The sequence below is a fragment of the Tachypleus tridentatus genome, chromosome 13 (genome assembly GCF_004210375.1).
Source record: "Tachypleus tridentatus isolate NWPU-2018 chromosome 13, ASM421037v1, whole genome shotgun sequence".
Taxonomy (NCBI): Eukaryota; Metazoa; Arthropoda; class Merostomata; order Xiphosura; family Limulidae; genus Tachypleus; species Tachypleus tridentatus.
Window position 1 is genome coordinate 132,937,777 of NC_134837.1, and position 16,284 is coordinate 132,954,060.

The window sequence follows — 16,284 nt, forward strand, 5'->3', positions numbered from 1 at the left end:
ATTCAATCTTTGACTCACCAAACTGCACAACACCTCGACAACACTTAATTGTCTGTAGCTATTACACACTGAGGATGATCCCAAGTAAGAAAATCCAGTCAACTATTCTGGGTGTATTGAATTCTAGTGGTTATCCTTCTTAAGTTTGTAGTGCTTAGGAGAGGACTTCACTGATACGTAATAATTCTGACAACCCTCAGCAACAAACTTCTCATTTTAATTATAAGGCTCATGATTCATGAAAAATATCATTTCCGTAAGTACGAAGCTCTAAACTCGATAACACGAGATTTCAAAAGAGCATAAGGAAGTACATTTACGAGGAATAAAAAGTAAATCTTAGAGTAATGGGATAGATTATGAGTAATAGCAGGAGGTTTGATCAAACAAAGTAATACTGAATAAATTTGATTTTTTTTTGTTTTAACCGAGTTCGGACAGACAGAAGCTTGTCACAGAGTTTGTAACAACGTAAAATAATTATTTTGGTGGGTTCGAATCCCCGTCATATCAAACATGCTCGCACTTTTAGCCGTGCGGGCGTTATTATGTTACAGACAATCCCACTATTCGTTTGTAAAAGAATAGCCCAAGAATTGGCGGTGGATGGTGATGACTACCTGCCTTCCCTCTAGTTTTACATTGCTAAATTAAGGACGACTAGCGCAGATAGCCCTCATGTAGCTTTGCGCGAAATAAGAAAACAAAACAAACCTTTTATTTTAATCGAGTTCTGAAAGAAAAAAGCTTAGTACAGTTCCTGTAACAATATAAAATAATTATTTATTTACACACAAAAATTCAGAGCCAAAAAGAGTGCATTTATAACAACTTCACTGGAATAATCTTTCTGAAATGTTGTCTGAAAGTCAAAGAAAATCTGTTGCAGATTGAGAAAATACATCACAATACATGTGGTATTTTCAGGATAAATTGTTTTCTACAAAGGGAGGTCTCCTTTTTAATGGAAGTATCAGCAAGATAGACAATGATGTGATATTAAATTCAAATAAACCGAATTTTAAACTAAGAAAGAGAGAGTGGGCATGATGTGTAATATAAAATGAGAACAATTTTTATTTGTGAAAGTAAAAAAAAAAGGTACATACTTTCGTTTGAAATTATTTGAAAGTTCACTTGTGTATTTCTTTGTGGCACAATAATTACACAAGTATGTACAGGTCTACAAAATGCATATAAAACCGTTTAAAATTTCACAAAAAATAAATTAATAGCCTATGTATTACTGATAGTTATTAATTGGCAATAAAATAAACAAAACAAATTTTGAATAAAACATAAACAAATTCAAGTATTTCTTGTTCTGAATTTTACGCAAAGCTACATGAGGGTTATCTGCGTTAGCCATCCCTAATTTAGCGATGTAAGACTAGAGAGGAAGGCAGCTAGTCATCACCGCCCTATCGTCGACTCTTGGGCTACTCTTTCACCAACGAATAGTGGAATTGACCGTTACATTATAACGCTACCACCGCTGAAAGGGCGAGCATGTTTGTTGCTACGGGGATTCGAACCCGCGACCCTTAGATTACGAGTTGAACGCCTTAACCCACCTGGCCATGCCGGGCCTCAAGTATTTTTAATCACTAAACTTTCCTATTTATCCGAAAAATAGAGAAAGTTAACAGATCACAATTTTTCATGTCGTTAAAAGGTGTCTCGAAACGTAAAATACGTTTCAGTGAAAAATAAGTAACTGAAGTAATTAACCCCCATTGGTTCAGCGGTTTGTCTACGTACTTACAACGCTGAAAACCGGGTTTTGATACCCGTGGTGGGCAGAGCACAGATCGCCCATTGTGGAGCTTTGTGCTTAATTCAAGACAACAACAACTGTATTAATTATTTAATTTTATTATGTTCTCATTATTACCGTCTCTATAAATTTATATTTTTCGTTACGGTTAAGCGTCTTCTAAGTGTGCCACGTTTTCTTTTACCAACAACCTAATAATCGACAGGCAATGAGTGTGTTTGTTCGAATATCTTGTTTTTTTAAGGTTTTGACTTAGGAGTAGTTTTTGTTTATCAGTTAAAAACCATTTACTGCATTATTTGTTAACCTTGGTGCTAACAAACGGTAAGATTTTATATTTTTTTCATAACCTTATATCAAGGTGTATTCATGACTTCATTTTCAACTTTGGGCCTAAATTAGGTTACTGTCAAAGTGTCTATGATATTCATATACTGTTATTACTAATTAGTAGTAATAGTACTAATAGTATTAGTATTACTACTGCTACAGTAATAGTACTAGTTGTAGGAACTGAGAAAAATCTCGTGCTCTTAATATAATAATTTAACTTCAAATACATGGTTGCAGGTTAGTACACGGTAGATAAAAACCCAGTTATTAGCGTGACTGACGAACACCAAAACACAAAACTATAAACTTTGTAAAAGACACAACTTAAAATTTTAATTAGAAAGTCGCATGGTAATGAAATGGCCAAAATTTCAGGATCTCAAAGTCAAACTTTCAAAGGCTGTGTATTGTCTTTTAGACTATGGTGAAAATAATACCTTTAAAAGTTATAATTTTGATATAACCAGAAATATGTTGGGTCCTTTGTAGTAACTAAGTAGATTTGATTTTTCAGTATGGTGGCAAACTTGTAACTTTTAATAGTTTATAAATTTTATGTATATAAATATATATGTAAAGTTATGCTGAGTTCAATTCAAAAGAAGCGGTTATTTTTTTTACAGATAACTTGTTAGGTCTTGTTTTGAAATCTTGCACACCTACATTTTGTAAAATGTAAAAACTTTAAACAACCTTTAAGGGAATTGTCAATTCTTCTTTTAAATTCCCATAAATTGCTGGCCTCCACAAAGTCTGTTGACAGCAACTTATTCCATGAATCAGTTACCTGGTTAAGAAACTAGTCATTGTCTTAGCATTAAGATCACAAGGTCTTAACCCTGTAGGTAATTTGTCTTAATATGGTTAATTACAAGTATATTAAATGAGGAACAAAAGTTAATATACAGTTATTAATTTATAATTTGCATTTATGCCAGTCCTGATTCAATTTTAGTAGTTCATGTTATTAATGCTACACATAAGCACATAGTAAAACTGTTATCGTACATGGTGGCTAATTCATTATATCTGTACCATTATTACCCAGTACTATATTTGAACAAAATTCAAGATACCTTTCAAAGTATAGAATTATATGGGTAGTAGTCAGTACTCATAGTCTATGGAATAAAATGTTGCCTAACCATTAATAATTATTTAGTAATATAATAAACAAAGCAACAGTAGTTATCATTGTAGAAATAATTGTTTACAACTGAGACTATAAAATAAGTCCAAAAGTAACAGAGTGGTTATCTGTAGTAGTATTTGAATAAATATAGTCATTGAAATTGTGTCACAGTTGACATAAATATAGCCATTGCTTATGTTTTTTGATTATGTGTGATAAATGAATTCTACATGTTCAGAAAATGTGGAAATTGTGGAAACTTTTTTTTTTTTTGTATTTTGGCAAGAAGAACTGGCTAATTACTTCAGTTGATGTAATTGATTATCTGTGAGCATTGATTACATAAATTTGTGCCATCGAACTAATTGCAAACTAATTTTATAGTGGTTATGAGATCAGTCAGATCTATCAAAGACTACAGAGATTCTGATTTGATAGCGAAAATATCAGATGAAATAGGAAGTTTTTTTCTTAAGAAACATTTGATAATTATTTGGAGGTTAGTAAGATTTTACGTATGAAATTTTCAATTTTTCACACATAAACGTATTTTTAATCTTAAAATAAAAATTACTCTGCATGTTGCCTTGTCAACATTCCAAAAAAAATTATGAGAAACTCTTTATTTAAAATATCATACTATTTCCTTTAAAAATATAATTTTTTGAAATGAAAGCCTTGTCATGTATATTAATAACCTACAAGATTCTGTAAACACATTTATACGTGATCAAAAATCTTAATATAATTATTTTCATAGATACATTTTTGGTCACAAGCTGAGTGGATTCCATCTAACTCAAAATGAAAAAGTTAAATGTAACCAGTTACTGAGTCTGGCAATTGATTAAAATGTTCACTAATTTTCTAGCTCTACTAGCAAATTTAACTACTATTTTATCAATTTGTCATTAATTTGGTATCAAATTGTTGAATATATTTCAAATTTTCATTTTATACATTATTCAATTTCTTAGTTTAAAAGTAAGTATTATAAAACACACCTAAACATTTATGTGTAAAAACAGCTGGTTTGGGTTGAGAAAATTTTTACGGAGAGGAACGAACAACATTTTGACCTTCTTTGGTCATCATTAGGTTCACAGAGAAAGAAAGAGAGGTAACTGACCAGTAGCTGACCACATGTTTGAAGGGAGTTATGTAACTGAGTGTAGTTATGTAGAGGGCATGCTTAGATCTTTGATTATATTTATTAATATAGGTATAAAGGTGTTCCTTTGTATTGGTATATTTTGGGCTTTAGTTGTATAAATAAGACTTTTTTAATTTTGAGTTTGTTTATGTTTGTTTATTTAGTATTTGGGTGTTTTCTATGATTTGCTGTGTTTGAAAACGTGTGAAGGTGACTTTTTGTGTTCTTTGAATCTGGTTTCCATTTTTCTACTTGTTTCTCCAATATAGAAGTCATGGCAGTTATCACGTTGTATTTTATAAATAATGTTGGTGTGGTGTTTGTCAGTGTAGTTTTTACATAGTATAGACCTTAGTTTTGTGCCTGATTTTTGAATAAATTTGGTATTAACTGGAATGTCATATTTTGTTACTAGTTTTTGCCAAATGTTGGTTATTTTTCTGCTGATGTCGGGAATATATGGTATGTTGCAGTATATGGTTTCGTAATTTTTTAATTCATGGGATGTATTTACTTTTGTTAGTTGATTTTGCTTTTTGTCTAGGTGAGTGCATACTACCTTTGTTATCAGAAAAGATGACAAATTTTACTTGTTTTTTCTTTCTCCTGTTATTGTTGTTCATGCTGGAAGATATGATACTCATTTATGTGATGGAATAGCTATGCCTTGACCCCCATAGTTATTGGAACAGTATACTTTTGCTTATCACTTCCAAGAGAAGATTTTTTAGGTTCTCAATAGACCTTCAAAGGCCTAGACTGTGACCTGTGATCTCTTTAAACAGATTACAGTTTTCTCAGATTCATCTACTCTCATGATTCTTCTGAGGTGGTTATCTTCAATTGAACTGTTATCTAAAGCCTATCAATATTCCTCTCAGTATGAATTGGGGATTTTGCTGTTGTTTACCTCAGTTATAGTCTTCTTCAGTTCTTTCTTTGGTTTCCTGGCTGGTTTGTTGTTGGGATTTTTTGGGTAGAGATTCCTTGTTAGAATTATGTGGAGATTTATGGAAAGCTCCTTTTCTCCATTCCGTGTTATTGGATGTAGTTTCAGAGATGTTATAATACCAAATTGATACAGCCTGTTTACATTCTTCTTTATTATTATTAGCTTCTTATTTTTCTGGCACAAATGCCACTGGTGCCAGTGACTATCCCATAGATATTAAAGCACAGTTATGTCACTTCCTGGACATCTGGAGTTTTTTCACTAGGCTTTCATGAGTACTCCATGTTCTAGATTCAAGGTTAGTTATTTAATTTACATTACCTCCATGATTGTCTGCTCGACCTGTTGTCTTTTCACCATCTACAGATCCATAGTGAGTGGAGCTTCATTCCTGGGCCAAAAGAAAGTTGTTACACAAAAGGGCTGTAAAAAGGGTTGGTCTCATTCTTCTTGGATTTTATTCCCATTTATTTATTTACACAAGAAGAAATGAGATTGGCATCCTATCATCAATTTATCTCGAGTCAACCACATTTTAGAATTTCCCCCCTTTACCATGGAATCTTTTCTCAACCTATGATGATAGTTTGCACCATGGCTCTGGATGAACAGGTTTGATATTTCTAGTGCTTATCTTGATAGTAGTCTTCTTGGAGGTTTCTCAGGTTTGTGCACAAGGGTCAGGTACTGTAGTTCAGGACTACATGTTGTTCTTGCATCAGCATTTTTTCTCTTCTGTGGAGTTGTTTGAGCCTTTTCTTTTCACTTGTATTCCTTGGGTTTGTAAACACATAATTATGTAAACGACTGGCTCCATCCCATCAATTAGCAGAACAACACTGATTCTACTTTCAGAGGCCACAAAAGCAGACTTCCTTATCAGACTGGAGAAGTCTGTTTTGTCACCGACACAATATCTCATCCATCTGGTTGTGTTTTTTAATACTTAAGTCACACTCAACCAATCCCTGTCAAGCTTCTTGTGATGGAAAGAGCCATTAGGAAAAACACTACTATTGAGGTACCCATTCCACCACCTCATTCCAAAATTATTATTTTCATAGAAGAATCTCTTGAAGGATGGGGAGCTTATCTTTAAGGCCAGGAATTCCAGGGTACTTGTACAGAAGACGAGTACACTCCATATCAATCTTCTTGACTGCCTTGCAGCTATGTTAGACAATGGTTGAAGGTCTGTCTCTCTTGATGGGAAAAATTATCATAATACATTCCAAAATTTCCATGGTGGTATCTCAGATTTCTTGTCAAGGAGGCACACATTCAAGAGATAATTGGTTTTGTACCTTGGGTCTTCTTTACTGGGCTTATTTCCATTATATCGGTCTCTTAGCATGTTATGTTCCAGGTGTGATAAATTTAATTATAGATAACTTGTCTCAACCTATCCTGATTCTTCTGGGGGAATTGATGGTACCTCATGAGGATTTTCACAGCATTTGCTCTCATGTTGGGTTTCCAACAATCAGTGCCTTTATAATTCATTGGAATTCTCAATCCAGATGTTTGGAAACTCAATCTTTATGTTTGGAAGTTATGAAGTCCTCTGGCTGATATAAGGATTTAACGTTCTAAGGACTATTTAACAATATATACTCTTCAAAAAAGAAACGCAAAAGGCAAAATTTGAGACATATTGTTAACGAGTTTATACCGGGTAGTCCTGTATGACGTGCGAAACTTTGCATATTCACTGCTAAACATCCAAAGTCTGCAAAGGCGAAGTCCACGCTCACTAGTTGACGTTTAACATCACTCAACATCAATAACGAGTATGCCCCCGTGAGCATCAATAACTGCTTGGCATCTCCTGCCCATGGAAGCGATGAGATGACGAATCACATCCTGTGGAATGGCTGTCCACTCAGCCTGCAAAGCTGCTGCAAGCTGAGGTAGAGTCTGCGGTTGAGGTTGTCGCAGACGTTGGTCCAACTCGTCCCAAAGATGTTTAGCAGTGAGTATGCCCCCCGTGAGCATCAATAACTGCTTGGCATCTCCTGCCCATGGAAGCGATGAGATGACGAATCACATCCTGTGGAATGGCTGTCCACTCAGCCTGCAAAGCTGCTGCAAGCTGAGGTAGAGTCTGCGGTTGAGGTTGTCGCCGTCGCAGACGTCGGTCCAACTCGTCCCAAAGATGTTCGATGGGGTTTAAATCTGGTGATCTGGAGGGCCAGGGAAGAATGTTGATGTTGTGGTGTCTCAAGAAGACAGTGGTGAGTCGGGCTGTGTGAGGACGGCGTTGTCATGTTGAAAAACGTCGTTGACGTTCACCATGATGGGTTGCACATGGGGCCTAAGAATCTCGTCAACGGTTGCGTACGGACTGATCGGAAATCCCACCCAAGCCTGGTATGGTTGAGGCAGTAGACATCGCAGTGGTGGTTCTATCCAGAAGGTGACATAACCGGATGTAGCAATCTTGTGCGGGCGTGGTCACACGAAGTCTGCCAGATCGTGGACGGTCACAAGTTGATCCATGTTGTTGGTGACGATTCCATAGCCTTTTGATGGTTCTTGGGTGGACATTCACAACTCTGGCAACATCTGATCGAGATTCGCCTGCTTCTAAGCGACCAATAACGTTGTTGCATTGTGCTTCAGTCAGTATTGGCGTAACTGTATTGCGTGTTGGTGGCTTAACACTGAGCTATGGAAACCGAGAACCCGTCACTTTTATAGGGATTTTGCACATGTTGCACTTGCAGAACATGCAGATCTCTCAAACAAATTTATTGGACACAAATGCGTTTTGGTGAAAAATCCGATGTTTTCCTCCGTTTTCAATGTGCACAACTTTTATTGTCATTTTGGTCTGACAATCAGTGCCTTAACATGTGTAACATCACATACTCTGAGCTTGTAACGTTATTACATATATTTCTCTTTAAAATAACAAAATATCCCTTTTGCATTTCTTGTTTTGAAGAGTATATTTCCATAAGCAATTCATAAATATTTATCAATGGAAATGGGATATTTATCATCAGTGGTACATTAAAAGGAATTTAAACCCACTTCATTCAAAAGTATCTATCCTATTCAATTTTATGACTTTGCTATTGACGAGTGGTCTTGCTTGGTCTATGGTGGCTTTATAAAAAGCATCCTTATCCACTTTTTTTGTGCATTCCAAATATTGGAAGGTTATTTTTTTAATCTCCATTTTGTCATATCTACTAAAATCCTTTTGTATCCTTTGGCTCAAACAGCATTTTCAGTTGCTAAATGAGGATCTTACATTTATTTTACATTTATTGTCTCATCCTCCTTTTGAGACCTTAGATTTGTGTTCTTTGTTTCACTTTTCTCTTAAATTGTAATTTTCATTGTTATTGTTAGATCATTGATGTCATCATCAGTCAGAGGTGTTTGCAATCCATGTTTATTGGACTCTGTCATTTGTTCTGCTTTACTTCAATAGATCTTTTCTTTGCAAGACTCTGGCAGCCAGGTAAGAAGAAAAATCCTTTTTGCCAATCCAGTTGTCTCCTTCATAACCACTTTGATCCTGGTCATTTGTTATTTCCTGTCAGGGCTCTCAAGTGTTGTGTGGCTCATATTAACTCATTTCAAGGTACTAAGTAATGTTCATTCATTAGGGACCTTCTGTTTCCTGGAACTTATCTTCCATTTCTCTAATGAGGTGGCTATGCAAATTTATTCATATAGCCTGTAATGGATTATTGTTACAGGGGAGGTATCTTTTGCATGTCACATCTAACTAGATTCATCATATCACAATGTTATTATATACCCAGTTGAATTATCTTCTGGAATACTTTTTGCAGGCTGGTATATGGGCTACTCAAATATTTTTGTATCTCATAACATGATCTAGCAGTTTCCTCTTCTGAGGGTTTTTGACTATCACCTGCAGCTATTTGGACCACATCTGTTAGACCTTAACCAGAGGTGAGTATTTTCCTGAATCGTATACTCTGTTATTTCCAGGGTCCCTTTATTTTTCACTGGATCACATACCGTTGCTCAAGCAGATTTGCTTTCTCTTTTAAATTCTGTATCATCAACCAGTTTCACTACAATTATTACAGATTACAACAGGCTCTGTCAAAATGGGTTTTTAATAAGACCATTTTGACATCTACCAGATGGTATTACCTTTTTATTATGGACTGCTGCTCATGGACCATTATGATTAAAGCTAAAGGGGTTCCTGTCTGTTCCTGCTGATCTTCAGAATTATTTTGCTTTTTGAGATGTAGGGAATTTGGTTCACCCATTACACAGTTTCCTGAGAATTGTTTCTCAGACTTCCCAGTGCATACTAATCCTTATATTCTGAATTCTTATCAATCCCAGTTTCCAGTCAGTTGAGCAGAGGCTTTTCCTCCAGGGCATTAGAGTGTGTTTCTCCAATCTCGGAGAAGAGGGAAAAGTTGGGGTTCCTCTTACTCGTGTCTCTTGATGTTTTCCCAGGTGTCACTAGGAGTGTCACAGAGTCTACTTGTAATTCTGGCTCAGATTTGGCATGTAACTATCTGATTAAGGGGTGCTTGTCCCTTCTCTTTGAACAGTGTTGGTTTTGTATGTTGTTCATAGAAGGAGGTCCACTATCTCCCCCTAATTTCAAATATGAAGTGGTCCCAATTTATGTCCTTCTTTGAGCACAGGTTCCACATCTCAATAATTCCAGAGGCAGGTGGAAATACTCCTTGTCCAAATAGTTGGGGAGTGAGGACAAATGTTCATGATCAGAAACGTGGAGGAGAAAGTTTGTCCAATTAGGTGTTGTTTAATTTCTCATTGTAATTTCAGTGGACACTGTGGCTGTAGGTTGCAATCCAGTATAAAGTGTGTGTGTGTACACATAACATTACGGTCAAGTTAGCTTAGTCATCAACATGGATATAGGTACCATGACCCCTTAATTCTAATCCCAAGGTGGGGAATCTCCACTATCTGGTTGTGGCTATCTTATACTGATGATTACTCATATTTTGTTTCACTTTTGATACAGGAGCTAAGTTCCAGATGAAGAGCATACCTGTTCTTGGTGTATTGTGGTTCTCTCATTCTTGTACCATTTTCATCTTGGTAAAATCCTGTTCTGCACAGATGTTTTCTGTATGGATCATGCCTGCAGCAGCCCGTCCACCTGTTGGTGTGGGGTTCTAGCTATATTGGCAGCAGAGGTACCTTTGTTTTGGAAGTTAATGATTTACCTAAACTGGATATATATTTTCAGTAATACTTACCTTTGCTGACACAATCCTTACCCCCACCTCTCCACCAAAAGCTGGTTTTTATTTTGAAAAGAAGATTTATTGGATAAAGACGACTACTTGGACAGAGGTAATTATTATTCCAGCATATTCTTATTTGGTTATTTGGTTTTACATTGAACTAATGTCATAGACTCAATTTGAGAAAACAGAAAGGGACTTCCAAATGAAATTATTTCTTCATGGCTAGAGAAAGGTGAAACATCAGTGAAGTATCAAAACAAATTAATGCTTATGAAATGGAAAGATATAGATATTTTAATCGTGAGTGCTGTAGATGGTGCAACAATGTAAACAAAAAATAGGAAGAGGTGGTGTACAGAAACAAAAGCTAAAGCATAGACTACAAAAATTATATGCCAGGAGTGGATACAGTGAATCACTTCTTGTCAGCTACAAACGTTTCAAGAACTCACCTGAAAAAATACTATTAGGAAATATATCTATGATTTTTTAATATTTGTGTGTGGAATTCTCATGTGATTCACAAGAGACTTGATAGCAATCTTACTCTACTACAATTCAAATTGGATTGATTAAAGCTTTTATTCAGGAAGTTTGATAACAGTACTGACAAACACTGTACTTCTGGCAGGCCATCAGTTATTCCAAATCTAAGTCATTTATCTGGCCATAATTTTTTAGAAGAATCTCCTGTGGGAAAGACAAGAAGTGAAAGAAGACAATGTGTTGTTTGTGCAACAAAAAGAAAAGTTTGGTTCATTATTTGTGCAAGCAGTGCAAAGTTTATTTTTGCTGTACAATATGTTTCAAAGGTTACCACACAAAAACAATCTTTGCCCAAAGATTGTTAGTAAATTACTGATTACTTTTCAAAAATTACATACAGTTTTCTTTTATATACACTGAAATATTGCATAATACAAGCAAAATAAAAAAAAAAATAATAAAATTCAGAGAAAAATTCTGCACTGCACTGTCATTTTCAATGATAAAACTCCACAGCTAAGAGGTTAAGATTAGTGTGTGTACGAGTTTTTTACTTAAATTGCATTGAAGTGAAACAACAACTCTCCATTCTGTTAACTTGAATTGCAATGAGCAACAGCTAACTACAGTTGAAACAAGTTAAATTAGTGATACAAAAATGTGGAAATTTTTGGAAGATCATATTCATATTTATAAAATAACGTAAAGTATATATTATTACAAATCCCACAGTCATCAGGTTTGAAAATGTCTTACAAGTGACAGGCCTTGTTTCTGTTATAGAATGTTGATTGTGCTGTGCTATGAAAGGGTAGTAACCATAAACTGACTGCATGTTCTGAATCAGCTGATAATCATTTAACAAACAAAAATTTAAAATGGCTTATTCAAAACTTGCTGCTTGCTTAATTTATTATTTGTATCTTCTATATATTACTAACAGTGGGAGAGGTAAAAGTTAGTGTGGTATGAGCAAATTTTGATGGTATAATGAATAGTTGAATAACTTGATTTATGAGGTAATCGAGGATTTTTGTACACTGTTAAACCTAAAGAGTTACTGATCAATGTCACTGGCCAAATACTAGAATTTAACCTGAGTTTCTATCTCTATGGTTGTTTCCATTTTTGTCTTACTTGATGAAACAGCAACTTTTCACCAACAATCAGAAAAAAAAAAGGTCTAAATACAATCTCTATACTGCAAACTAGTTTTTCAGCTTGTACCAGTTTCACACATCTGAGAAACAGTGGAAATTGACACTTCACGAGAACGTTTAACAATTTTTGGATTAATTTGTATAAAATAAACTTGGTTAAATAATGTTTGCACACAGGTGAAGTAGAGTGATGCTGCATTTACTCTTTTACAGTTTAGTCGAACAACAATCCTGAGTGCATATCAGGAAAATTTTGTCTTACAAATGTTGCTGCTTGTGTTGATTATTGGTATGGATTTGGTTTCATGAAAATAAAGGGTGGGTTTAAATTTTCACCTTTCTTAAGTTTGGATGTGCAAGGCCATTTGTGAAGTTCCAAACCTATCTTCTGTTTTATTTTATGTAAACAAGCATGCGTGCATGTATGTACATTTTTGTAATGTCAGCTACAATATATGATATAGCAGCATGAAAATAAGATAACAAGGGAATAGAAATGCTTAGAGTTCCTTTCAGTCGTAACATAGGTTAATTTATGTATTTTTGGGCCAGTTACCATATATTTAAAGGTTGTCAACTGTTTGCCATTAGATCATCATAGTGAATTCTACTGCAAGAGAATGTGTGACTAATAAGTCCACCTATTATGGACCAAACTGCCAAGAATATGCTCTGATCAATCAAATTGAGTGGAGATTTACATTTATTGCAAAAATAAATATACAATAATCCACTAAGCATTGAAGTAAAATTCAGTTTAATATTTGTTGAAGGTTTCTAAATTTTCTGTGAAAGTGTAGAGTTCATGATTTATTGTTATATGGTTAGACATATTTGGGATGATTTTATCAGGCTTGATGTTGTTATTCTTTAGTGGAAACCTTTACTCTCATCTATCACCTGGAAAGAGCCAGTCCATTCAACAAGAAGCTTGTATGTCATAAAGCATTTTCTAGAACTTAAGCATGTTTGTCCTAATCTCAACATTCTGTGTGCTGTTATTGGCATTTCACACATAGACAGATCTAGATGCATATTTTTTACATCTGATAATACATATTTTATTCAAATAATTTTTAGTTGCTTCACATCTGTCAAATATGCTACCTTCTTAAAAATGAATAATGGGAAGTATTTGATCTCTCATGTATTTTAGATAAACATTACCAAAATCCTTATATTCAAAAACAGTTTGAAAGACATTCCAATTTCACATGGATGCATGTATTCTGTTAGGTTTTTCTCAGAACTGTTCATGTTTTTTTGTTTTGTCTAGAGGATTTGGAAGGTCACTATGCTATGTCTACATTGTTTCTAGTATTATGAATGTTTTAAAATACATACTAAACCCTTATGTAGCACTGTTGTGATATTACATGCATGCTGTAGTATACCTTTATTGATCTAATGTAATTCTGGTAAACATTGTAGCAGAAATTCATGGCTCTTGTTTTAAAATGTAGTTTTTCAAACATAATTCTCAACCTATTTTATACTTTTCAATATATATTTGTTTTGAAGTTATTCTCTACTTATCATCCAACAGCCTCATATAACATTGTGTATTACCACGAATACCAAAGCACATAAACATACTTTTCTTTTTTTGTCAAATAATGCTGTGTTAATATTAAAAAAAACTTAAACCTGGTATAAACTGGCTTATAGCTTGTATTTTTGAAGAGGAAAGGGATGACATTCATTTATCAATCCAAAATTAGTTGAACTTGAATTAAACGTCTTTTTAAGAAATTGATTTATTTATACAAAAATGCTTGGTTAAACTAATAATATTGAGGTAATATGTAATATCTAATCAGTAAAATCTAGTGCATTAAAAACCTTAAAACCTTTATCAACAGATATATTTAGCTATTTTATATATGTTAATAATAAGAAAAAAAATTAAAATTTCAGGCAGAAACATTCAACAGGAAAGCTAGAGTTTTTGGACAGATCCTGTATACAGCATTACAGATATTAGTATAGAATGGCTGTATTTAACAAGAGTAGTGATGACTGTTACTTTTACTTTTATTCAACATGTACAAAGGTAAGCTCAGTTGTTTTTTCCTAATATAATAATTCAATGAATTGCAGTTTTTGAATATCATTGATGATTATCAGTAATATTTTTAGAATATATTGGAAAACAAAGATAGATAAAAGTACTTTATGTGTTGTATTTGTTAATAGATTATAAATTGTAAAAACATAAAATATTAAAGTTGTTAAACTTAACATTGTAATTTTATAGTAACAACTGTACTTAACACTTTTAGAAAAAAATCCAAACTATGTCAGAAAGTGAGTCACGAGGCTGTACTTGCTGCATTGCATGTGTCAAAAAAGAAAAACTATGTGGGATGTAGACAGTTTAAAAGATTTTTACTTGAAAACTTAAATGTTATTGTGAGAAAGATATCAGCATATTGTAGTCTATTTTTCTCAAAACAGTAAAACACCAGGAAACATTTACAATTAATAAGTAAGCACATAGATAAAGTATTTCTTTTCAAGAGCTGAAGAATTGCAAGGTAAGAGTGAGAGAGTGCATTGCTTTGATTGTATAATGTTCTGGAAATAACATATTTTTAACTTTTCACAAATATATACTCAGTGGGGTTAAGGATAGGACTCTGTTGAGACTGTCCATGATATGGTTCACTGGGAGATGGGGATGTATTCAGTCCAGGGACATCTCACCAGAGGACTCTTAAGATGACTTTTATTCATGATCTAGGACAGTCTGGAAAGATTTGGGATTCTCTTTTTCCTGTACCTTTATTTACTGTGTTGGTTTTTCATGAGGCTACCTACTGCTCCTTTTCTTCAGTAAGGCTGCTCGGTTTGTCAAGTTTTGGGGTTTTCCCTTGTCACCTATAAGTCTGCTTTCTCCTTGATGGTGGTAAAGTCTTAAGGGTGAATTTTTTTCATTTTTCTTCCTTTATTGCTGTTCATGCTGGGAGATTTATTGCTCAGTAACATGATGGGATAGCTATGATTTATCTTCCATGTTTGTATGAACAGCATGCACTGACTTACCTCTGCCAGGAAGATATATATTTAGATTCTTAAGGATTTGATCTTCTTTTGGACATGTGGGGTTCCAGATTGGATTTTGTGATCATTTTGAACAACTTGCCAGATTTGTTTGACCCTCATTACTGTTTTGAGAGATTTATCTTCCCTCCAAATTTTGTTGAAAGTTTATCAGTGTTCTCCACTGCAAATTGAGGATGTATTTGGTCCTTTGTTGATTTTTCCCTTAGTCTGTTTATTGGCTTCTGCTCTTTCTTTGGTTTCCCCACTTCTTGGAATTTACTATGTAGTGATACCTTCTTGGAGGATGTTCATCTGCCTACTGTAGCCCTACATGAGTTACACAATGCTCCTTTTCTTTATCCTTTGATGTTCAAAGGTGTCCAAAAGGTATTAAATCTTGAATTTATGTTGTCTATTTGCATTATTGCTTATCATTATTGGCCTCTCGGCTTTCTTCGCTCCTGTTGGTAGTCAAGGCATGACTGCTCATCATGTTTCCTGACTTCTGCTCCTCAAGCTTTTGATGTTCAGAACAAATCCCATTTTTATCTTTGTGGCTCCTTTGCTTTGGCTGAATGTCACCAATGGTGTCAGTGAATACATTTTTGTGTGGGATCTGTTGGAGCAAGGTTATTATTTTCTGGCCTCCTGAAATTCCTTCACCATGGATTCGTAGGTCTTTCAGGTTCTGGCAACAGGTATGGTCATTCAATTCACTCCACCTCTTCCATTATTCTTTCATTTTGTGTTATTTCCACCTACATTGGATCCATTTAATGTGGATCTTCATTTCAAGGCAATCAAGGAGTTGTTTGTCCAGGGGGCTGTGGAGAGTGTTAATCCATTTCTTCCAGGATTTTATTCCAACTTATTTGTGGTGCCCCAAAAGACAGGAAACTGGTAGCAGATCATTGAACTATCTCTTCTCAACCAATTCTTACATCTTCCCAGTTCACAATGGAGTCTCTTTCTCAATCAGTGTTGGTTTCTTTTCACCAGATCTACATGTGACCAAGTT

The 16,284-nt window shown here is 34.5% G+C and overlaps 1 protein-coding gene across 10 annotated transcripts in view; it reads left to right on the top strand.

Annotated features, from left to right (window-relative positions):
* Positions 1–666: 666 nt before the first annotated feature.
* LOC143238878 (uncharacterized) overlaps positions 667–16,284 on the top strand; it is a 79,787-nt gene continuing 64,169 nt past the window's right edge. For 7 of the 10 annotated variants that reach the window (XM_076479485.1, XM_076479491.1, XM_076479494.1 and 4 more), the window contains exons 1-2: positions 667–2,101; positions 14,139–14,274. In XM_076479485.1, the coding sequence (XP_076335600.1) occupies positions 14,212–14,274 (63 nt within the window). In that variant the 5' untranslated portion in view covers positions 667–2,101; positions 14,139–14,211. Of the gene's footprint in view, positions 2,102–3,626; positions 3,742–13,095; positions 13,155–14,138; positions 14,275–16,284 lie in introns of all 10 variants that reach the window. The other 3 variants (XM_076479488.1, XM_076479493.1, XM_076479487.1) reach the window with 2 other exon arrangements.